Source organism: Engraulis encrasicolus, chromosome 14 (genome assembly GCF_034702125.1).
Source record: "Engraulis encrasicolus isolate BLACKSEA-1 chromosome 14, IST_EnEncr_1.0, whole genome shotgun sequence".
Classification (NCBI taxonomy): domain Eukaryota; kingdom Metazoa; phylum Chordata; class Actinopteri; order Clupeiformes; family Engraulidae; genus Engraulis; species Engraulis encrasicolus.
The window spans coordinates 27,506,873-27,532,170 of record NC_085870.1 but is presented as its reverse complement, the minus strand read 5'-3'; the positions used below and the strand labels follow the sequence as shown (position 1 = coordinate 27,532,170).

At 43.6% G+C, this 25,298-nt stretch overlaps 2 protein-coding genes across 2 annotated transcripts; one reads left to right on the top strand and one right to left on the bottom strand.

The window, feature by feature from the left end:
* The first annotated feature begins 428 nt into the window (after positions 1-428).
* card19 (caspase recruitment domain family, member 19) lies at positions 429-11,456 on the top strand. Its single transcript, XM_063215322.1, has 6 exons — positions 429-566; positions 1,728-1,867; positions 3,752-3,908; positions 4,236-4,301; positions 8,131-8,196; positions 9,242-11,456. Exons 1-6 carry the CDS (start codon positions 560-562, stop codon positions 9,361-9,363), a joined length of 558 nt encoding a protein of 185 aa, XP_063071392.1. The 5' UTR covers positions 429-559; the 3' UTR covers positions 9,364-11,456.
* A 27-nt stretch (positions 11,457-11,483) lies between these two features.
* Positions 11,484-24,437, bottom strand: ninj1 (ninjurin 1). Its single transcript, XM_063215323.1, has 4 exons — positions 24,301-24,437; positions 18,786-19,029; positions 14,149-14,331; positions 11,484-13,745 (listed from the first exon to the last, which is right to left on the bottom strand). Exons 1-3 carry the CDS (start codon positions 24,355-24,357, stop codon positions 14,189-14,191), a joined length of 444 nt encoding a protein of 147 aa, XP_063071393.1. The 5' UTR covers positions 24,358-24,437; the 3' UTR covers positions 11,484-13,745; positions 14,149-14,188.
* Positions 24,438-25,298: the final 861 nt, after the last annotated feature.

Below are 25,298 nucleotides of genomic sequence, written 5' to 3'. Positions count from 1 at the left end.
AACAATATTTACTGTGACTTGAACGCACTTCTATTCTCGTAAGGTCATTTTATGGTAGTATTTAATGACCAATAAAACATTCATTTTAAGTACTCCTATATGTATGTCTTTAAATGGCCGTTCTGTTTTGATATGAGGCAGTGAATAAATTGTAGGTCTAATTGGAATTTCTATTCCACATAATTAGGCTACACAAAAGGGGCTAAGCACTTTAATTTAAAACACCTAGGAATATACTTTAAAGATAATGGTGTATGGTTTGGTTTATCGAATCTATGCTGCCAAGCTACTGCAACATTACAGTTAATGGCTGCCACAGGACAGGGAGAAAGTTTGGCTAAAAATTCTGTACACACGACTCTGCTCTAAATTAGAAATCCCTCAACTGCGCCACCTCTGGCCACAAATAGTACAGGCACCCAAACTGCACTCTCCCTTGGCCGAGGACTCTTCCCTTCAGCTACGGACTTCCTGTGTTCACCCCAACCAAACCTCCAAGCAGTTCGCCTTGGACCATAATGGGAGTGTCGGAACAAAGGACAGGGTAGAGGACTCTGCAATGGGAGGTTTGTTTGCGAATATCGCGATTACTTGAATAATGCTCACATAATCATGATTGGTATTGTTGCTGGTACACGGTGTTCCCTAAACTGTGCTTGACTGAACCGCTAGCAAGTAAACGTTACCCTTGAGCTCCCTCTCCTTCCGTGCGTCCGTGTACTTTCATCGGTGCCAGTAGCCTAGCCCAGCTCCCTGCCAAAGTTAATTCTGGAGCTGCCGTAACGTTTACAAATGTCGCGTACTGAAACATTGCGCTCGTTGTAGAATTGAATACAGCTCATAACACCACGCTGTCAGTGTTTACTGTAGCCTATGATGTGTTTACTGTAGCCTTCTGGCAGATGAAATCAAACAAATAAAGGAGTCTTGTAGGAACCAATAATGTTATGATTATGTACAATGCCGCGAGTTAGTAGGCTACTACAGAGTCCATATCCCATAAGGGTAATACGGTTTAACTAGTGTGACCTGTGAGGATTATAAGCAATTCGAGCCTCCATGATCCACTGTTTGACTATGCGCATCCACGTACTGAGCTCCTATGTGTCAGAGGTTCCTTGTGAGGTCACCGACATCTTGCTGAAGAGATGCCCAGTGTTTATGTTGTGGCTGAACTGCTGCGACTTAAGTGCGTTTTATCCCTCTCTCCAAATAGGATTCAAGGACTAATTTAGCCAATTAGTTTTCTAAAAACGAAAGGGAAACTTCCCTGACAACAACAACAAAAACACAATCATGCGATCTCTTGCTAAACAAACATCTTTAGCTCCTCTGTGACTAACCCTAACCATAGACTTCATCTAGGCCTATTGCCAACACCGAACACAGTGCTACACCCCAGTAGTCTCATCGCCAACACATTGTACACTTGATCATCAGAACACAGCTTGGCCATTCCAATTAAGGTGGCCAGCCGTCCTCCTTTAGGGAGGACAGTCCTCCTTTTCAGTGCCTTGTCCGGCCTAAGGCACAGGATTAAGCCGGACAAAATGCATTAAAATGCATGAAATTGCATCTAAAAAATTATCTTGGTGGAGGACCCCCAAACCCCCCGTCCTAAAATATGTCCTCCTTTTTCTTGTCACGGACATGGTCACCCTAATTCCAATGCCCCAGCTGCTGTTGATATGCCATAAGCATGCACTGTTATTTTCCACTCTCTTTAGAAACCTTCCTGGAGCAACTCCGGGCAGACAGCCGCTTCCTGAAGTCAGACCGGCGGCTGGACACGGAGGTGGTGGACCGACTCATCCTACAGCTCAACCGCATCTACCCCCAGGTGCTCAGTGACAATGAGGCCAAGAAGGTTAGAGCAATACACTGCTTAATATGTTCAGTTTTAATCCTGATGCAGTCCTCCTCATCTTCACCGACCCGCCAGGTTGATGGGGGGGGGAGTAATTAACCAGTCCTCCTCCGCATCCTCCTCCTTGACTGAGGTACACTGAGCATGGTACCATCCTGCTGCACTGCTCCCTTTTGGGCGCCATTGGGGGCTGCCCCCTTGCACGGGTGAGGCATACATGCAATTTCGTAGTGTGCAGTGTTCACTTGTGTGTTGAAGTGCTGTGTCACAATGACAATGGGAACTGGAGTTTCCCAGTTGGGCTTTTGCTTCGCTTCGTCCAGTTTTTCTCCATGCTTGTTCCTAAAGTGCAATTACCCGGGCGGTCAGTGTGACGGAGTTCATCTTGTACCTGTTCACCCCCCTTGGGGATCGAACGTGCGACCTCGTCAACTACAGGTCCGGCAATGAGAGACACAGTACGATACCGCTGGGCCAAGAGACTAGTCTCTCGGCCCAACGGCATGAGACTGTATGAAGCTATCGGAGGGAGGTTTTACCAACGTTCCACGCCAACTCTGCTAGTTAGCCTCCGTTACATCAGGCTCAGTCTGTCATCTTATGACCCTCCTCATCTGTCTTAGTTACGACACTGCAGTGTTCCCACATGCATCCGGCCTGGACAAATACAATAGTGAAAGACAGACTGGAAAACTCCCCTTGTCATAGTGACACAGCGCACACAGTGCAGACAACAAAATTGCATTTATGTCTTTGCTCTGCAAGGGGGCAGCCCAACTGGCTCCCCAAGGAAGCACTACAGCAGGGTGGTACCAAGCTGAGGGTTAATCAAGGGAATGGGGAAGAGTGGTGCATTTCACTCCCATTGAATCGGCAACACTCAGTCTGCATGTCTGATGCCCTGAGTTATGAACGTGCCTACTACCCTCTCCTCTCCTCTTTTCACCTCTCTAGTTCAGAGACGTAACCACCTCCTGCATCTTATGGGGCACCTAAGTCACGCCCTTCTACTTCCGAGCCGTGGGGAGCCGTGGAGCTCTCAAAACTTTGAATGGGAGTTAATGGAGCGAGTGAAGCTAAATCCTCATCCCGTTTGGCATGTGCTCTGGATTTCACATATGATGGCAGTGAATTTTAAAGGTTTGGATTTGCGTCGTAAGACCAATCATTTTCGGCAAGCAAGAAAGGTTATTTTAGCTTTTGTGCAAAACAGTGTTAGAGACTACAACATGCGCCTCGCATTTGACTTGAACCGAGGCACAGCCAACCCTACTGCTGCTCCGCGGTTTAAGTGACTGCACGTGTTGTGTAGTCGAAATAATTACACATTTTTGCACGCACACCACTCAAAAAACGCTTGCCAAGTGAAGTCAACAGGCACACCATTGGTTATCATTAATTTTGAGGTACAGCATATGTGTGATCGACGGGGGAATGTGAGGTAGATCAGAAAATAGCTTTGATCAGTCCATTACAACCCAGTCAAAAGTTTTGGCTTTCCTAGCCCCATGAGCCGCCCGGAAGGGGTGGACACTTAGGTGCCCCGATGCCCTCTCCTCTCTTCACCTCTTCCCAGTTCAGAGATCTGGATGTGCCCACAACCCTCTCTACTCCCCTCCTCTCCTCTGGTCACCTTTGGATTTCAGAGACGTAATCAGCTGCATCTTATTGCCCTCTGCTCTCCTCTCACCTCTTCCCAGTTCAGAGATCTGGAGGTGCCCACAACCCTCTCTACTCCCCTCCTCTCCTCTGGTGGTCACTTCTCTAGTTCAGAGATCTGAACGTTCCCACCTGTCTCTTATCGAGTTCTCCTCTCCTCTCCCCAGTTCAGAAATCTGGACGTTCCCACCTGTATCTTATCAATTTCTCCTCTCCTCTCCCCAGTTCAGAGATCTGGACGTGCCCACCTGTATCCGTCTGGGCCAGCTGCTGTCTCACCTGCAGGAGAAAGGGGAGGAGGCGTGCCGTGAGTTCTACCGGGCGCTTCACCTCCACGTGGAGGAGGTGTACTTCAGCCTACCCACGCGCCTCCGCCGCAGAGGTTAGACCCTCACCACTACAATGAGAGAGAGAGAGAGAGAGAGAGAGAGAGAGAGAGAGAGAGAGAGAGAGAGAGAGAGAGAGAGAGAGAGAGAGAGAGAGAGAGAGAGAGAGAGAGAGAGAGAGAGAGAGAGAGAGAGAGAGAGAGAGAGAGAGAGAGAGAGAGAGAGAGAGAGAGAGAGAGAGAGAGAGAGAGAGAGAGAGAGAGAGAGAGAGAGAGAGAGAGAGAGAGAGAGATGCATGTGTGCTATGTAGCCTCTACTCTTCTCTCTCTCTTTGTGTCTCAGTCCTCTGAGTAACTTTGTTCTTGTTGTTTTTTTAAATCCAGACTCTTTAGACAAAATCCCCAGTCCGGGGACTCCAGTTAGACAGAGATTTGTGCTCAATGACAGAGGTGAGTGAGTTATCAATTTCTTTTCAAATTCATCTGTCCCAACTTTTTTTTCTTTCTACCGTACTGTATCCAACACCTTTTCACATCATTTGACATACTGTATATTTGTTCAATCAAGTATAAAAAATGTAAAGGCTAGCAATAGTCTCACGCTTGACAAATTGCAAGTCGTGCCAATGGGACGTAGACAAACAGCAAAGAAAGCACGCTAATGGCCCGTGTACATCAGGCGCTACCTACGCGACCCAGGTAGCTGGGGTGGTTGAAGAAGTTTCGCCATGAATTTGTTTTATTCGCTCTGGACGATGCACTGACATGTTTGATTCAGCTAACCACATAACGGCTCTGTCTTGACAGCTTGGGACATTCCTTGATATGAACGTTCCAATTGGTTTTCGCCGAACCGCGTCATAGCGAATTCGCTGAAGATTAGCTCGAGTTTAATCGTCAAAATTCGCCCTGGTCGCTCAAGAAGCTTCGCTCCTGGCGAATTCGCTGTGGTAGCTTTATTCGCCTTCCCTCCATAGAGAAACAATGACTTCCGCCGCGCAGGTCGCTTAGTTCGCCTTCGATGTACACAGGGCCACCAGGTTGGTGGGGGGAGTAATTAATCAGTGCTCTCCCCCATCTTCCTCCATGACTGAGGTATCCTGAGCATGGTACCGTCCTGCCGCACTGCTCCCTTGGGGCGCCATTGGGGGCTGTCCCTTGCACGGGTGAGGCATAAATGCAATTTTGTTGTGTGCACTTGTGTGCTGCTGTGATGCTGTGTCACAATGACAATGGGAACTGGAGTTTCCCAGGTGGGCTTTCACTCTGACTTTCACATGGACTAAGACACATAAATAACAAGGGAAAAGACTCCAACTAAATAAACCTGGTTTTCCACTGAACCAGCTTCTTGGAATGCTCCCCAGTTTCCTTCTCTCCTGCAGTACTCCACCTACTGTAGCATATCCTGAAAGCCTTATTCAGGAAAGGGCACAAATCCTGGATACTTCTTATCACAATCCTACAAGTATTATGGATACTGAAGTGTATGTAAACATGGTGTTGAGGGTATTTAAACAATACACACACACACACACACACACACACACACACACACACACACACACACACACACACACACACACACACACACACACACACACACACACACACACACACACACACACACACACACACACACACTTCCCAGTCCCAGATGGATTAGCCTACCAAGTGAAAAGCTTTTTATACACAGAACGGCTATTTTAAGACCGCAGCTGTTTTTAACACAGTTGTAGAGTGTAAACCAAACCATTTGTTTGATGCAAAATGAACTGTTTTACTTACAGCAGTCATTTACTGTGTGTGCAACAGTCGAGAGTTTGTGTAGTTGTTAACTGATTTATGGACAAAGTTAAAATAACTTTATTTTCTTTTTTCTTTAGTCAATATTAAATTGAGTGAGGAGGTTGAAAGCCTTTAGTAGTCAGCAACAGACAGCTCTGGTCTGGTACGTTGTGTGACTTTACGATCGCTAAAAAGGCGTGTTCAGCAAACATGTCAAGGCATGGTTCACCTACACATGATCTATGGAAGTTTTACAGATTCACACAGGGTGGGAGATATGCATAGTGGCAAACCGTAATGTGGGAAAATACTGGTGGTGTTAAGACCACAGGACAATGAGATATAAGGAATATAAGATGTGTTTAATTTGTCATTGTAACAAGTACAACGTAATTGAGGACTACTTGTTCGTTGAAGCAATAAATAATTAAAATAAAAGATTATAAAAGTACTAAAAAATCTCACACACATAACCATGTAGTCCAATCACACATTCACACACCCAAGTGCGTACTTCTAAAGGGCAGGTTATGCTTTTTTTTTAGCCTGACGCAGGAAAATCAACGCAGTTAGTTTAGATTTTTGCTCCATTCTAGGTCTGCGCTATCCGTATCGGTCGCAACGGTTGGGGCAGCGAGGTGATTGTTCAAGCTGCCTTCAATACAAGGAGTAAACTAGAGATCTCTGTTGTTTTGTAGCTACACAGACTCGACGACAATGAAAATGAAACATCTAATATTTATGTCACGTGCATTTTTGATCGCACCAGCAACCACTGCGGTAGTTTGGAATAAAGAAGTGATTCATTTGTCGGGAATAGGTCGCACAAAGCAAAATGTTTCCTCAGAAACATCGTCGTAACCTGCAAGCACACATGTTGTCTTTGGTTCGTGTAAATAAATGAAACTACAAAGCACGGGCAACACACAGCACACAGTCCGTAGCCCGACGAAGGTTAGAACAAGGAAGTAGCTTTTTGTTCTTGAGGACAGAGCAGGCTGGTCAAGAGGACCAATCACAGCGGCTCCTGCTGCTGTTAACTGCGTGGCTGTCTGCGGGCTGCGGGCAGTCACATTTCAGGGGTGCACACCAAGTCACTGAACAGGGGGGGGGAATAACTGCGTGGCTGTCTGCATCATGATGCAGTGAAGTTGGTTTCGGAGCATAAATCACCCTTAAGACCTCACACTTTGTTTTTACTCTTGACTCATTCTAAGAACCTACAGTACACAGAGCATAAAGCAAGATTCTATGTCAAAAAATGTCAAAGTATTACAAAGTTGTTGTGACTGTAATAGCACATGTTCCATGTGTGCTTCTGCCCCACTCCTGATTCAGTGCTGCACGGCTCCATCTATTCAGGGTACTGTGCCTCGGACACAAGCCATGCATCACCGCATGCACAAGACATAAATACATGACGTTTGGTCAATAGAGAACTCAAAACAGCTTGTAAATAACATGTAAATTTAACTTAACTTTCTTGTTGTTATAGTAAGGGTCATCAAAATTGTGTTCTGATTTAGGAGCAATGATCAAGCTGTCATAACACAATGATAAATGAAAGAAGAAAAATGTATTAAAAAAAAGCCTTTTATGCCCCCATTACCTATTTAAACTAGTCACGTGTGCGTTTTAATGCCCCCTGTTGGTGAATCTGTCGATTATCATCATCTTACCAGTACACACGTTTCAAGAGTCCACTTCGGTCAGTATTCCCTCTATTTGCATTACTTCAAGTTGTCCTCTTTATTTTCATATGGGGATTGTAAAATATTTGTCCTGGTTTTGAATTGTTCTTCTGCTGCTGGTACTTCTGCACATGCTATTGTCAACCACATCATTTTATTTTGATATGTATGGTCATGGTTCATTGTAATACAAAGTATTTATCTGTGTTATAGACTTTTCCAAAACTTAAGCCTAATATAAAATGAGCATTTTTATCACTAGAACATAAAGTAATTTACCCTAAGAACTGGAGGTGAAGTTATTTCATGTAGTTGGCATTGTCATCTGGCCTCTGTTCAGGGACGGTTTGTGCATACATGGGTGTAGCTCATTTACAAAATCATTTAGGGTTTTAGACCAGATGTTAGAGACCCGGATCTTGTTGGGGTTGAGAAAAATTAAGAATACAGTTAGTAAGTGTGATTTTAATGCAATATGAGAGTGAAATGTAGAGGTTTGGACTTCAGGGACCCCTTCAGGTAGGCCCGTGCAGTAATCTGAAAGCGAAAGCCCAACTTGGAAACTCCAACTCCCAATGTCATTGTGACACAGCACTCCACAGTTCACAAGTGAACAGCAGTGCGGCGGGACAGTACCATGCTCAGGCTACCTCAGTCATGGAGGAGGATGGGGGAGAGCACTGGTTAATTACTCCCTCCACCAACCTGGTGGGTCGGGAGTCGAACCGTCAACCTTTGGGCTGGGAGTCTGACATCCTAACTGCTTACCCATGATGACGTGTTGTTGTGTTGTCTTCCAGGCCCCTTATTCTTCATCAGCTGTTTCAGTGTAGCGGTGGGAGTGGCCTTCCTCTACTACTATGGAGGTCAGTATCCTCTGCTATTCTGCATCAATGCACACTATTATGCTCGTTCGTGACGAAGCAGTGCTGCTTTTGCTAAGCAGCAAGCATGCGCACTTTGCTAGTTTGATGCATTCTGGTTAGAATTTTCCAACCACAATGCATCAAACTGGCAAAGTGCGCATGCCCACTGCCTAGCAAAAGCAGCACTGCTTCGTCACGAACGAGCCTATTAATTACTCATGCTTTGGAGTGAGGAGTTGAGGAGTCCACACACTACAATCCTTTTTGATTTTTACCTCCGCCAAGGAGGTTATGTTTTCGGTCGCATTGGTTTGTCTGTTAGTTTGTTTGTCTGTCTGTCTGTTTGTCTGTCAGCAGGATAATTCAAAAGGTTAAGCACAGATTTGGATGAAATTTCCGGGAGTTGTTGGAAATGACAAAAGGAACAAGAGATTAAATTTTGGTGGTGATCCGGATCACGGCATTCCAGTTTCTAAGTCCACAAAAACAAGGCAGAAAGACTTGATAAAATATCACGGTGTAACATATTCAAATATTCTATCATACAGCTGCTTTGGCGGAGGTCTGGTGGAGTGCATTTCTATTTTTGTTTTTGTTTTACGTATGCCATGGCAGGATTACCATTTGACAATGATCAAAATGTAATCCTGCCATGGATTTTTATTTATTTTATTTTTTTAAGGAATTTAAATGTACGGACTCCTCACTCCTGAACTTTGGTCAGCCTTTGTCCTGCATATTTACCTGGGATGTGCATAATCTCCACCCTCAACACCATTACTCACACCTCATTTACAGGTCATGACTGATTAGATCTGGCTGGAATTAGTATCAGTGATTAGTCAATCATACTCACCATTGCACTCGTAAGGTAGATGAAACTTCATGCTTGTGTATCTTAGATCTCATTGCTTTCTCTGTGTTCCATTGTGTCTTCTTTATTTTTCAAGTGTGTTTTAAACCGTCTGAATTCTAATGTGTGAAGTGTTTTGAAGGGAGCTTATGTATAAACTATACTTTGATCATTATGCTGATCTGTTTTCAGAGGCGAAGATGGCAAGTGGATCCAGCGGGACTGTGGGTCTGACGGCGCTGGGTCTGGGCCGGCGGGTACGAGAGGTTCTCATCTGGTACACGGAAAACAACATCCACCGTAAATCACAATAGGCCAACCAGTGCCCCCTGGTGTTCACCACCAGTAACAGATCCGAGCGCACACAGAACACTTATACATCATCCCATGGTGTCAATTTGTTACCAAAATCAGGGGTTTGTTGCATTTTTATGTTAATGTTTGTACACTTGATACACACAGCAACAGTTTCTATTTCTGTTCTTCTTCTCCTCCTCTTTCTCCTTTTTATAAAAAGAGAGAATGACTTGGTATTAATTACCTCTGATGGTTAGGGCTCTGGTAAAATTCACAAACCCACATGAAACTTATTGTACCTCTCTCGGTGCTCAGAACTCAATACAATCTTAGGGTAGCAGTTTCATGCTGGGATTTGTAGTAGAGACAGAAGTAAACTTGGATTGTACACCTCATGTTTTTCACAATGTATCCCTTGTGGAAAGTCTGTAATGATATATGATTTTTAATGTATATCTTTGACAAAAAGGGATTGTATTTATTTAGAAATCCTATGGGTTTTATACCTTCTACTGAAACTTGTTTTGGAATCCAGTAATTCAACTGTGTCATACTATCTATTAGGATTATATCCTGTGCAACACACTACAAATTAACGCCATGTTTTTTCAAGAGAAATGTACTGAGAACCATCATCCAGAAACTGCCATTTCAGATGCATCAGTACCACACCTGAAGATGCCTTTTATTTTCCTGTCTCGTTTGCAACCTTGCACCCATCACATAACATAATGGGAAAGGTCTTAAAAACGCTTAAAACGTTTCATTTCTACTATAATATTACAATCATGTGCATAAGCAATGAATGAAGTACAAACATAGCCATACTCACTTGTGCAAAGGTTAAATTCACTGTGTATATTAACAGGCAGAGGCATCTTTAAGGTGCACTGTGTAATATTTGTATTAGTTTATTTCCAGAATTCATGCTGCCCATTCATAAATGTTACCTTTTCCACAAATACTTACTACCACCATCAAATCCTAAATATTCATTATGACAGGGAAAATCGAGATTTTATTTTGTAGTATTTTATTATGTAGTAAATATTCATGAAAAGATCAAATTTGGCAAAAGGCAGCACCGTTTCAATGAGCAGCATAGATGCAATACCTTCTCTGTACAGTATCCTACACAGTGCACCTTTAAGTTCAGAGTTCAATGCTTCCCACAGCTCTCAGTAGATGTAGTACTTTTTGAATGATAAGGGTATACCTCCTCGGCACAGTACAGGATGTATGTACTGTATATAGTCTACTCTAGAGTTGTATTAAGTAGAAGTACTCTTGCAAATGTAACTACAACACTAGTGGTATGATATTACATGGTTAGAACTTAGTATTTTTTTCATAGTACGAGTGTTGTAATTACACATGTAAGAGTTCTTCTTTACTTTATACAACTCAGGTCTACTCCTACAACAGTCCTGCCTACACGGCAAGCTACAACTTCTCATGAACAATTACTCTCTCTCTCCGTGGCCTTAACCTGGCTTTGCCCATCACACTCAGCCATGATGTTTTTACAGTATGTGCATTTAGTTTATAATTATTTCCCCGCTATCCTCCAGAATAACTTCAGTGGGTTCCCCCAGGGGCTGACAGGTACTCACAGCCTCTCTGTTAGTGTGATGGCACTCCATGTTGTGGTAGTTGTACCAAAGAATCTTCTATTAGAGTAAGATACATCAAGCCCATTCTTTTCCTGCATCCATGTGATGAGGTGAACCTTCGGTTAGACCTTTGGAGACTTAAGGATGAGAATGAATGGATTAATTAATGAATTAATTAGCGCTGTAGATGGCGGTAGTGCACATTTTGTCTAAACACCACAGAAAGAAAAGAAGGAGGAGGGGACAACGCCCCCCTTGGAGATCAAACTTGAGCACACTCCTTTGCATTGGGTGGGCGTAGTTTGAATGATCTCAGGTTCTCTAATAGAGATTCTTTGGTTACACCTAGAGCCTGTAGTTCTCCTGTATGGAAATAACCGCACATGTGGAGGATGGTGCAGAATGTCACTTATATGGATGTTTTCCTTTGCTGCCTTCTGTTTGCCAATGTCCCCTAACAGACAATAAAATGCAAATGCTTATGTACAAAGAGATACAAGTATTTGTGTATTTTTTGTAACAAAATGTTTAATAAGGAGATATAATCATACAAAAAGAATAGTCAACTTGTAAACGTAACACTGATACTAAATAATTTGGTCCATATAAAAAAACACGCATACTGTACAAACAATACTACAATGAGACATAGGAGTACACAAAACACTAAAAAGATGTAAAACTGCTAACGCTAATCCTGAGGAGTAAATGAAATGAGATCAGTATGATTTGCATAGAATTCATCAAAGGCATATCACTGAACAGATGAACAGAGACAGCCCTCTCTCATTGGATGCGTAGCAGTTTGTGTGAACAGATGATCAGTTCAAGGGTGAGAGCAGGTTTGCACACTGACACTAAGGTCAAACACAAGGATTTTTTTTTCACTCCTTGCACTTGACCTTAGTGTCTTTCTTCAGTGTGTGAACCTGTGCTCTCCTTTGAACGGTTCTAAACAGGTCCACACACGTGGACATATCTTAAGCGCAACAATATCCTTGCTTCCTGAAGAGATCATCAGACATACATGTAGCACTATGTGGAGAGGCCATCAGAGGGTAAAACAGTACGTAAGAAGGCAATGCAGTATGTACTGTCGAAACAGCATCTGAAGAGGTCATGTTGTCCTCTTTGGACCACCTTGACTTTTACGGCAAGTCTTCGCTCTTATTTACTACAAATGAGAAAGCCACATTTTTTTGTCCATAGTACGAACAGGCAGAGAAGCTGACAGGGAAGCAAAGGGATCAGTTCAGTTGTCCCGGGCAAAAGAAGTGGGTTCACATTACATTGTATGTTTTGAATAGGGGGACCTTTCAGATGACTTTGTACCGGGCACATGTGACCTGAGGAAGGCCGACAGGCCGAAACGTTGTCACATTAAAAACTTAACTCGAGAGTGTGCGGCACTTCTCTCCTCCTACAAGTGTTTTTACTGTTTGCCAGCACCTCTGTTTCTGGTGTGCGTTTTGCACCTCCACTCATCTTTGTATCGGGCCCAGCCAAAGCTGCCAAGTGACCCTGCCAACAGGATGCACCCTTCAAGCCTCCATGGTGGAGCTTTTGTAAAGAAAACAATAAATCTCAAAAACACTGTTCTTCGCTCTCAAAAGTGCAACTTGAGCATCCGAAACGTCTTACCATTAAATATTTGGGAGCATTTTGGGTTGTCTGTTTGGTCCAGCACCTATGTGCGTGTATTCTTTACTTTTTTGGGTTTACCGTACCTGCCTGATCGTATTGCCGTGTGCCATTCACACATCCAGCAAATATCCTCTGCACTGTTCAATGTCTGTTTTTTAAATGATAGAGCAGCAGCATACTACAAGTGAAAACACAATGAAACATGAGCATTGTGCATGTCTCCTGTTTGGTAACTTTGAGTGATGCTTGGTTGGTAGGCATATGGGGTATATAAAGCTTCACTGTGCGCTTTGAAACAATATTAGAGCAAGTGCAGTAAAGAAACCTGACTAACTAAGCTAACAGCTGTGTGTGTAGTAATATACTAGAGCAAAAAGTAATGCATTCAATTGCATTGTCATCAGGAAAGGTACACAGTACATGTCACAAACAGAACATCTCTCCAATGGATACACACATGATTTGTTTCTTGTCATGGGACAGCCTGTTGTATTGCCTTGATGCACGTAAAGTGCAAACATGCACTTTTCATAAAGCCTGACTGGTTTCCAGTCATGTCCAACCTGTGACCAGACGCTAATATCCAGTATCATGTAATCTATATCACCTGACCACATCTCTGGACTCAGCACAGGCAACTACAATTATGAACTTGGGCCAATTAGAATCAGCTAATTTAATAATTAACTAATTGAATGGCTGGAAGACGTATGCAGCACTAGATAGTAGCCTCTGAATGCTGGTTGGCTGAAGGCTGTTGGTGTGATATGTACTGTATCCATGTGTGTATTCTCGTAACGGCACCATAGGCAGAAAGCTATACAGGAAGTCAAAATATAAAACACATACAAAACAATAACAGAAGGCAGTATTACAAAACAAACTTCATATTTCCGACATAAAATAAATATGTTTCTTGACCATATACTTATATCTAACTCATAAGTACATAATCTCAGTCATGCTAGATTGGGGGTGGGGGTGATAATAGTGTGTGATGATGATGACGATGAAATGCGAAAGAGGCATTGTGGGTCGCAGGCATCTCGGAGAACAACAGTCGATTTCAGAGTCTTTGGTTTACAAAATGATGTCTGCTAAGTGTCCTTCATTTTGTCCATGCCTGCAGCTTTTTCTGTGTCCTGTGAAAATTGAATATAACGGTAGATGTGTATCCTGTGTAAACTCACAGTACATGTACTGCACACACAAAAGGTAAGGTACACACACACAGTATGTATGTACTGTTGGAATGAAGGTAAAATGTGCCAGGTGATCATACAATGGTTCCGCTGTGTCAACAAAGATAGAGGAAATACTGTATATTCATTGACACGCCATTTGAAAGCCTTTTCCATTGCAAGACATGGCAGAACCGGGCAGTTTGTGTATGTGTTAACCTAGCCTATTCCCAGACAGGGGTCCTGTGTTTTTGTGTGTGTGTGCATGTGTGTATGTGAAAGAGAGAGCAAGAGTGTGCGTGTGTGTGTGAGTGCGTGCGTGCGCGCGCGCGTGTGCATGCGTGCGTGCGGTTGTGTGTATTACCTGTGCTTATTTCTACACAGGGGTCTTGCTGTTGTCCTGGTTACGCGCTGACTTTGGGCCGCTGCACTCCAAAAGCTGTGATGAAGACGTTGACAACCACGATGATGAAGACCAGAGCCGTGGTGATGTTCTCCAGCACGTTCAGCTGGTAGTGCTTACTCTCATCATTCAGGTTCCACTTCACTGGAACACACCAACAAAAAAACCACTTAGACGCCGTTCACACATACTGTATGTGGATATTTTGAAACACAGATATTTTATTACTCATTTACGTGTTAACATGACATGGAGATAACAAATAAATAAGCAATTGTGACAGGTGTATTTTAGACCCATAAAGTGTATATTTTAAAAGGGAAACTGCTTAGGTGTCGGCCTAAACGAGGGGCCAAAACAGGCGTTTTCAAAAATATCCACATGTGTAACATCTTAGAGCACTGCCACTTTGTAGACATGAATGCGAGACATGGCCCCTGTTATAAATTAGCTGTTACCAGAATGCAGGGCTTGATTGGTCATCTGGCATACAGGGCATTTTCCCGGTGGGCCGACAGTTCTCAGGGGCCAATGCTGTTGTTTTTGTTTGCTTTCTTTCCTTAGAGGTCGGGCCTCGATTTAGATGAGGCGACCCATTGGTGTTTCTTTAATATGCAAAAGAGAGTGGACTGAGCTACTGATAATGTCGTAGAAAAGCGGGCGTCTGGGGGCCGTTCAAGGACATAAATGCCCAGGCTGTTTTTCGTACCCAGTCCAGTCCTGCCAGAATGGCAATGACTAAGTCGTAATGTATTACTAAAGGCCCTGTGCACTTTGTCATAGAAGTAGTGTAGTGCTATAGTAGTTAAGTTTTTTCAAATGACTATTACTATGTTCCAGTGGTGGAACGACGTGTTAAGGGGCTACATTGTGGAATCCTCTTTTGTTTAGGTCACTGATAAATCTGTTGCCAAGTAACAAGAGTTGTTTGTCAGCCAGAACACGCAACCAAACTAAAAGCATTCACAGCTATTAGTTACTCCATTGTAATTTCTAGTTAATATTTACTTATTTGTAAACATTATGGCTATCAGGCTGTGTGCTTGTGTGTGCCCATACCAGTATTTCTGAAAGTGTGATCAGGTACCACAGGTGCTGTGTTCGAAAACTCAAAATGTCAGTTAACAGATTGAAAAAGGAGAGACTGCTTTTATACTGTGTATTTATAAACATTTAGGATGTATTTCAGATTCTGCACCAATCCATGCATTTACATAGCGTTGTCTACATGTAACTTCACTTGGTTAAACTTGGTGTTTGTGTGTGTGTGTGTGTGTGTGTGTGTGTGTGTGTGTGTGTGTGTGTGTGTGTGTGTGTGTGTGTGTGTGTGTGTGTGTGTGTGTGTGTGTGTGTGTGTGTGTGTGTGTGTGTGTGTGTGTGTGTGTGTGCGCGGGGGTTGAGTGGTGTTTAAGCTTTTTTTTAAATAAGGGAATTGGTCCCTGATCTGAACTTTGAGATACGCTGGTCAAAACTCCAGGATGACATAACATCAACAGTGTTTTGATTTGATGCACATTGCAGTTCCTTTTATGACCGAAACAGAAAGCAGAAACAAATGATTGTGTGATTTTGTGCTAATAAAAGCTTGCATTTCACAATATTAATGGAACAATTTGCACATCCCCTCATCAACTAGAAACTTGAACCAGATTCTGTTTCCATCCAGTTCAATGAAAGGCTATAAATGTCTGACAAAAGTTTCACCAGTTCAGCTGTGTTTATTTAGGAGGGTGTGGTGTGAGGTGCAGTTGAATTCTATTGTGTTCCGTTCTACTGCATCCCCATATACTGTATTTTACCCTTCTACTTCCTGTTGGGCCCCTGTTTCCGTCGAGCCAACACAGTAGTGGTACACTTGAACCATTTCACTGGATAACTTTTTCTGGTAAACCATTTCACTGGATAACTTTTTCTGGTAAACCATTTCACTGGATAACTTTTAGCTGAATCTGTGATCCCTCTGCAGTCACACCCTGATTCATCAAAATCTTACACAATCAAAATGACTGACACCATGAGTTTTGATTACTGACACTTATTTGATAATTCCACTATCCAACTAGTCCTCTGGCCATTCAAGCTGGCTTTTAGATTGCAGTTTGTAACAATAGTAGGCTATGGTGGTTTTGTGGTTTGGACTTCCCTCACTTGAGAGTGCAGTAAAGGTTCAGCCAGGCCAGGCCAGAAACAATGGTGCCCTCCACTTGTGAACTAAAGCTGAAAGGGGGACAGAGAGGAAAAAGACCTGGACCAGCATAACAGTGGAGCTTCGATTTATGGCCTCAACAATAGAAACTAATGTCTCAGACGGGCCAACTTGAAAAAGACAACAGAAGCGAGGGGAGCAGAGGTCCAAGAGACGCCCATAAATCCAGGAAGTGGAGTTTTGACTCAAGGTCGGTCGTTTAGGAATCCTCGTCCTCCCCTATTCCCTCATCTACATCATTTCCTGTCTTTCACTCTACTGCCGCATCCAATTACAATGCAGGAAGCGTAGAGATGGACAACAAAAAAATCCACTCAGACTACAGTAGATATCTATTAATTCTGAGAAGGGCTAGTCGGCTATATCTGACAGGGTCCCAGGCTGCCAGCGTGGAGGTTTAGTGGTCTAACCCTTAAGGGAGATGTGGGCGTTTCTTTTGATTGTTAACAGCTGAGTGTGAGAGAACTGAAACTCCCCATTATTCAGAGCACATCTGGTCCTTTCTATCCGTGTCGCACATACACACGCAGTTTAGCCAAAATGCAGGGCAGAAACAAAATATAACTCCATGCCTGAAATTGCCAACATTCCAAATGTATTACGCCTCGCCTAACTATTATACTATAAATGTTTAACATGGCCTACACGGTCCCCTGCCTGATTTCAGGGACGCCAATGCCTGTGATCCCTCAGCCCTGGAGACATTAGGAAACTGTTACGCTTGGATTATGTCCTCTCAATCAGTTCATTACTAGACAAAAAAGACTGAAGGAAAAAGATGCTGGCACTTCAGTTGGCAGGCACTTCAGTTGATTGAAGGAGTAAAAAACAAACTTTTTTGTGTGGGCAAAAGCATTAAAAATCAACAAAGCGCATCAGCCCAACAGCCTTTTTCCTTCAGTCTTTTTCCTTCAGTCTTTTTTGAACATTGCTTCAAAAAGCAAAAGTTGATTGTGAGAGATACAAGTAGAGCTCTACCTACTCTTCTGCTAGTGTATCAAACAGTTTCTTTATTACTCAGTCAGCTATGTTTACTCTTCCCTAACAATAGGCCTTGCTCTGAAAAACATTCTCTATCAAGTGCCTGCATGCCTTTTGCTCGTGCAGTGATTTTTATCAATAGGAACATACATAGTTCTGAGCTTGAGATAGCTGTGCTGATTGAATTCCTGCGCAAGCTTGCATCCGTGTCTCTGTATTTAATTAAATAATAACAATGTAAGACATGAGAATGATGACACTGTCTAGTTCCAAAGCTTGTTCCCGTTGGCTGTGCTGGTGCAGACATTGCTGATGTTTACAAAGCTGCGGTGACAGTGCTGCTGGGAGAACCTTTGTGTTTACGTAGTAACTGTAGAGCGCACATTCCCAGTCTGGGAAAAAGAAAGCACATTCCAGGGTTCCATAAACTCACTCCCAGCATTCCCTCATCCCTTTCACTCCAGCCAAAGACAGTAGATTCTAGATCTTCCACCAAAACGGTCGTTTCCAGCAGCATGGCAAGTGTGCGGGTGTACTATACTAACCTTAGTCATGCATTACACTGTAAATACATAATTTTGCTATAGTGTTGGTGTAGAATTTGTTAAATTGTAACCAAGTGCTGTAACAGGGGCAGATAAAATAGTGTTACCATTGTGAAACACAGTATCACAAACAGTGTAGCATCCCCAATTCCTCCAAGCCCAGTCTCCTCCTACTCCATCCTTGCCCCCACATCAGCAGCAGCAGCAGCAGCAGCACCCCTCCCGCATCCACCATTTCTTGCCTATGCTAATCCCTATCATAACCCCCAAACACATTACTGACCCATGAAGACAAGTAGCACGGCCACCAGCACCTGTAGTGTGAGTGAGCCAGCACCTGACCGCACCCCACCACCACCACCACCCTCCATTACCTGCTCCCTATAACTACCCCATCCCATCCCACCGTTACACCTTCCCCCATCCCACCATTTCCCCAGTCCTCCATCTCTATCATCCTCACTTCCCCCATTCTTATCGCTCCCCTTCACATTATTGACCAATAAAGATGAGCATCTCTTCGACCAGTACCTGCAGTATGGTTGAGATGCTAGTGTGCACCCACCCTCCATTCCCCCATCCCCCCATCCCTCCGCCTTGGGAAAGTGCAATAGTACGGGTACTCTGACCAGGGTTCCGAAACAAAACCTCTGAGCAGTTTGGTGTACTCCGAGTTTGTTTAACATTAGTATTTGTCCTCAACTGTTGCAATAGAACACATTCACAACAGCTTACTGACCTATGAATATGAGCAGCACTCTGACCAGTATACCCCTCCATGCCCCCACCATGGAATGACCCCACCATTTCCCCAGCCCACAGATCCCAATACCACCCCCCCCCCCCCCCCCCCCCTCATTACTGACCTATGAAGATGAGCATCACCCCGACCACAACCTGCAGTATGAGTGAGATGCTGATGAGTGTGATGAGGGGGACGTAGAAGGTGAAGTCTGAGCCCTGCTCCAGCACCGCCTTCAGCTGGGAGGCGTTGGCCATCAGCAGAGCAACGTCCAGCATGCTCTCAGCGGCACTCTTCTTATTGGCATAGTGGTTCATGTTCAGCGGAGTAGACCGCCGACCTCGAGGCCAACGCCCGGCACGAGGAACCTGGAGGAGGGAGAGAGAACGAGAGAGAGAGGGAGAGAGAGAGATATGGAGGAATGACAGTAAGAGAGAGAGAGAAATGGGAGAAAGAGAGAGAGTGAGAGAGATGGAGAAATGGGAGAGAGAGACAGAGAATAGAGAGAGAGAGAGAGAGAGAGAGAGAGGTGGATGAATTAGGGTAAGAGAGAGGGAGGGAGAGAGAGAGATTATTAGATTAGTTTATTGCAGTGACATCTCTGTGATGTTTTAACCCATTAAAACAGTAATCTGTGGGTATTAACCTTTCAGCATGTATGCATATCTAACAACATCAACTATTCTGCTCAGTTTTTTTGAGACCCGTTTGGTCTTAATGGGCTAAGAGCCTGTATTTGGTGACTTCCCTGCTTGGTGTGAAATTAGCGTAAAATCTAAAACTTGCTTCAAGTTTAGACCAATGTTTTGAGTGACACAGTTGAAAACACTGGCACAGCATGAAGTCTATTGATGGCGAGAACCAAGTGTACACAGTCTGTGAATATAACGTGACATAACATGTTCATACTTGAGGGACTCCTTAACCTTTTCATTTCCAATCTTCATACATGAATAAACACTGACACATAATCCCGCAGTAGGCACTGGGTTGTACCATACCTTGTCTCATTGATACATTATGCCTTATAAGATTTGTTTGCCTGTTAGACAGATATTGTAAAGCACTGCACGCGATTGCAGTGTAAAGGTACACACAGCTCCCTTATCCATCCACTTCCCTGTATGGGCAGGACACAGGTGCAGATATAACATAAACCTACACTGCAAAAATGAAATCTTAGCAAGCTAATAGCATTTTGTCAATCTTAATTTTAAAGCAAAAAAAGCTCCCGCACACTGTTCACATTTGCATGGTTTAATGCAACGTTTCGGTCTACTGACCTTCTTCAAGCAATTCAAAACTTTTTTCTTTTTTCTTTTGCTTTAACGTTGGTGACCTAGGGGTTCCACTCCTACGCACCTGACTAAGGAGGTGTGCAAGAATTCTTCACTTACTAAGTCAATCTTAATTTAACACCACCTAATAACTAGTTCTTTTGAATTAGAACTTAGAATATTTAGACTTTATTTATGAGGTGTCCATGTAGCCAGCCATTTTTTATTGATCAGATTTTTTTAACTTGTTATGCTTGTAATAAGCTTGCTAAGCTTTCATTTATTGCCATGCACATACCAGCCTATTAGAAATATAGACAATATTGCAGCTCTATAGCTAGTACAGTAAATATACAGGCAGGGAGACAGCAAACACTACAGCAGATAAAGACAACAAAAGAGAGATAAGTAATGGGCACAGTGCTCCTATGACATCTTTGGTACCACTAACCCCTGCCCACCATGACTGGCGAATGTTCTGGGAAATGAAATGAAATCAAATCAAATAAGATCACATGGGAAAGAATAAAATAGAGTAGAGTAGAGTAATAGAATGCCTTTTGTTGTTACCATTTACATGTACAAGTTACATTACACACATTCACAATGAAACTGAGAGCAGTCAGTGGAAAGGGGGAAGAGGTGTAAAGTACAGTGCATTCCACTATTACTGTATTGTAAAGCTGTTATTTTCTGACAAGGGAACAGTATCAAAGTTCCTGCCTCATCTTGAGTTACTCTGTGATTCCCTAGTACATTCGTCAGCAATACCCCGATTTCTATAGCAAGGGTCAGAATTGACAGTCACTAGTGATTCCGTGGAAGTTGTTGTGCTGAGACTGTGTTATGCACAGCTTCCTCAAAACACACTGTATGACAGTCTTGGAGTATTTGGAGGGGGTTTCGTACTTAACCCCTTAGCGCAGAGCCTATGCTATAACCTTACTCTCACCAAAATGATAATGGCTATGTCTTCATCTGTTACTTAAGGGTCTTGGTACTGTCATAACAGTGTTGTTATGATGTAGTTGAGTATTTTCAGCTAATAGTGAATAGGCCCGCCGGTGACCCCATCTGCACTAAGAGGCTACTGCACTTGCATAAAGTGCCATTAAAATATGTGGTTGGTCACATGTTTTTACTAGTGACCACACTTTCTGATATATTGTATTTCCCCCTTCATAAATGAATGCATGAAGTAGTGAAACTTCTCCCATGATGACCTAAGAGGGAAGTTCTCTTAACACCGCACTCATCATTAAGAACAACTACATTGGATTTGACTTCACTGAAAACTTCACAGGGTGTTTTTGAAGGAAATGGAAAAGTGCTGATGACGGTTCACAGGAAGTAAGTGAGGTTTCGGCATGAGAAGGAGGAAGTGTGAAGGGGTGGGGGGTGGGTTGGAGGTGGCATAGGCCCAATGTCCAGCCCACTTCCTTCCACTCCCCCTCCAGTGAGAGTACTGGTGGTGGTGGTGGTTGTGATGGTGGTTGTGGTGGTGGTTGTCATGGTAAAGGATGGATTACTGCACGTGCCTGCCGGGCCCAGACCCAGGGGCCCCAAGAGCCAAGGGGTCCCTTTAGGGCAAGCCTCTATATTCCCATTCACATTATTGTGTTAACATCCCACTTTAAACAACTCTATTTTCAAAAGTTATCAGAGGACATGCCCCTGAACCCCCAACAACTCTCTAAATTCTGGCCTGAATTCTTGAATCTTTTTATAGACTGGCAACGCCCCATGGAAGGGGCACTTTCTTGTTGTCTGGTGGGCCCGGGGGGCCCATGGAATCATATTCTGGCCCTGGTCAAGGTGGTACCATCCCACTATTGTCAGAGCGAAGAACTGAAGTAGTGTTTTAGTTTGCTTGTTTACCCAGACCTCTGCATCTGGAAACTACTGGCTCATGACACTCATTGTCTTCTCAGGTAACCTGATAACTGATAACAGGCCCCTTTGTGATTCCTTAGCTATCCATTACATTTCAGAGTCACGTTGCACCAATCAGACACACCAGGCCACAATTCACACTGGGAAACACAGTTTGTCTCTGTGTCTCCGTCTGCACACTCAAGTATGTAATTTTCAGCAGCAAAACGTGCATGAGCAAGCATGTCTATTACTTAACTACACACACACACACACACCAAAGCACCACACCAGGGGCCTATACTACAAAGCTGGTTCAGGAGTAAACCAGGTTAAGTTAAGAGGACACCAGGCTCTTCTATTAGATGATCTACCTCTTCACTTAACCTGATTTACTCCTGAATCAACTTCATAGTAATAGGCCCCAACACTACCAGTGGCTGAGTACATACCAAGTGGAGGTACTCCCTGGCCAACACTGGCTGTGGAGGTCTCGAGGGGCGGAGATGGTGGTTTAACTAACCCATGATGCAGACGTAGTCATCACTTTAAGAAGCTCCACTCATCCACACTTCTGTCTCTGTGATTCTCTGTCCCCTGAGCACTTCAGTGAAGAGCTCTAGGTCTGCTGCTGGGTCTGCTAGTCTAACAACAGGGGTCTTGTTCCAGGCTTGGCAGCGGACACACAGGAAAACATCAGATCAGACAGACGCTCCCTCACAATATCCACAAGCCTGCTGCCTTGCGTGTCCACTCCCTTACGAGTCCACTCCCTGAGACCGTTATCCGTCAGTTATCTCAAGGTGCACCTTCACTTTCTCCTCTTTTCGGATCCACTCACCACCACACAGCCCATCTTTCGAGTAACTTGACCTCCTCTCTCTCTCTCTCTCTCTCTATCCTTCTCGCTTTCTTTGTTATCTACTTGCTTTTTTCTCTTTATCAGAATTCTTTCTGCGTCTAACTGTTTGAGCACACTGCTTCCTTTACCTCAACTGGTTAAGATATGGCAGACTGACCCGGGCCGGCAGACAAAAATGCCTGGACCAACAGGCTGTCCTTTCCCCCACTCACCCAGAAATGCTTTCTATTATTAACTAACTAAGGTGATCACCTTTCCACAGTGACGTAGTGGCATACATGCCGCCAGTCTGATTGTTTAGATGGCCACTGCCTTCACAATCACGTAATCTTTCTTTGCTTTTAACACTGAGCAATAGTCCAGAATATGGAGCGATTACGGCATGGCATAGCCTACAGTAGCAGCATTGAGGTGGTGCATGTGGTAAGTAGGGCAGACTTTGACGTATCGTGTCCACCCAGTCAGACCACATTTGTTTACAGAACAACTGACTAACCTCTGCTTCAAACTACAGGATGGAAATGTTTGCTTGCCTTTACTATAAACACGAAATATACAAACTTTTTTTGTATGTCAAGGCCAAACTCTAGCTTCTTATTTACACGTTTAGACGGATATTATAAATAGCATACATAGGTTAAAGATTAACACTGTATAGGATGTCAGCGGCGAGGGCCCTAAGCACAAGAGTTGCAGTCTATTAATGTAAGAAGGTCTTACAGGTTAATACTTGGCACTTGGCCAACCCGTGCATCCAGTGGGTTTTCCCTGCAGCGCAGGCACGTGGTTATGACTTCAGCCCTGCTTAAAGACAGGTGGGCTTTCAAACCCATGAATGACAACATTGTAGCTCCTATGGAACTGGGAGACTGGCCCAGTTTTACGACACCACAGATGAAGCTATACATTCTCCACCACCTGAACGGTCACACCCGGCCTTAATAAATTGCGTAAAATGCGTAAAACCAAAAAACGTAAACAAAAAACAACCAAAAATAATGGGGGTTGAAATGGAATAAAAGTCAGATCTGGTGGTAAATTATATATTCTGTCATACACAAATTACAGAGTGTGCCGGCTGCTGAGGTTGTGGATCTAATTCATTCCGCGAGTGACCTAAACATCCTGAGTCGGGGATGAGAGAGCTGCAGTGCGATGGGAGGTTGACTCACCCATTCCCATGACAACTCCGCACGCACATTAAGCGGAAAACGCGCTTAGCCAATTTAAATCGGCAACAATAGGCTACATTGTAGTTCCTTTCGGTGTCTTGTGTCTATATGGTTAATGAGATATAGCCCTGTTTGTGTATACTATCATTGACTTCCGTAAAGGAATTTCACGGTTCATTTAGTCAGCCCTGTATTCGTGCGCTCTGCTTTGTGAATGCCAATGCTATTACATAGCGCAACAACAGGCACTAATATCAGGCAAGTAGCACAAGATTAACAAGTTCGTATTAACAAAAGCCTAACTGGAGAGTAACCTAAGTCCAAAATGCTTGCCGGACTCTGAACCCAACGTTACCAATGCGCTGCAGCCATGGCATGGGACATTCCGTTCAATCTCGCTGCCCGTTCCAGTTATAGCATATGCAGTTGTCTCCTCATAGTGATCAAATTGCTTACCTCTCCTCCACTGTCGCCGTCGGCTCCCCCGTTCATTTCCATAGTTTCACTAGCCATGGTCGTCCTGGTTTGTTGTCGCCGAAGTCTGACTTATTCTGATGAAAGAGTACCTCTGTTTTCCGCCACTTAGCCGCTTTGTTGTGTGTCGTCAGAGGAAGGAGGAGAAGATAGTGGAGAGGGCCAATCGTGGCACTCTGTAGCGTGCGAGGGGTACCGGGTGGGTGGGGTAGGGGTAGGGGTAGGCGAATGTCACAAGCCTGTCAAAACCAGTTAGTCATTCTGAATATTATAGATCACTAGGCTTATAGTCTATTCTGCATTTCTACTACAACTGATACTCAACTATACTACTGTCCAACTAAAGCCTTATTAGCCTATTGCACAAAGCCGCCATGTCCATTTTGGCATCAAATCACAGCCACCCTGTGCTATTGACATTCTTTCCCCCTTCCCCTTTCTCCTCTAGTTATGGCAACTGTTCATTCTTCATCCAATACTAGTGGTTTATACATAATGTTTTACATTTACATTTACCTTCACGTTGCATTTAGATTCCTTGAAAGACAGTAGGATAGAAATCATTTGCACCATTACAATAATGGGTGTGGTCAACATTTGTGCTGAGAATTGTGGCCTGAAGGCAGGCATTCAGTGAAAAGTTGAGGTTCAGTGAGAAGAAGAAATGTGTGGATGTGTCGTGTGTACATTTTTAACTGAATCTTCTACATTGTATTTTGTTCATTTTGTTTGATTGTTTTTGTTAGCAATTGTTGTTTTTTTGTATGAATGCCACTCAGTATCTTTCTGTCTGTTTTTAATTTGGTGTTATGTGCGTTTTTTGTATTATTGCATGATAGTGCACTTTTCTCCATCTGTGAGCTCTACTGAAAAAAAACATGTCCTTCTGCTTGTACCAGTTGCTGTTTTAGAAGCCAACAAATATATGCAATCCACTGTGAGAGACTTCTTCATTTATTCAACTTGTAAGCTATGTTATC

Excerpts from the sequence above, each read along its gene's own strand:
- ninj1 (XM_063215323.1), bottom strand. The coding sequence starts at position 24,357 with ATGGCTAGTGAAACTATGGAAATGAACGGGGGAGCCGACGGCGACAGT. Across the intron at positions 19,030-24,300 it reads ACGGCGACAGTGGAGGAGAG|GTTCCTCGTGCCGGGCGTTG; the intron begins GTAAGCAATTTG and ends TCCCTCCTCCAG. Across the intron at positions 14,332-18,785 it reads GGTGATGCTCATCTTCATAG|TGAAGTGGAACCTGAATGAT; the intron begins GTCAGTAATGAG and ends GGTGTGTTCCAG.
- card19 (XM_063215322.1), top strand. Across the intron at positions 3,909-4,235 it reads CACGCGCCTCCGCCGCAGAG|ACTCTTTAGACAAAATCCCC; the intron begins GTTAGACCCTCA and ends TTTTAAATCCAG. Across the intron at positions 4,302-8,130 it reads ATTTGTGCTCAATGACAGAG|GCCCCTTATTCTTCATCAGC; the intron begins GTGAGTGAGTTA and ends GTTGTCTTCCAG.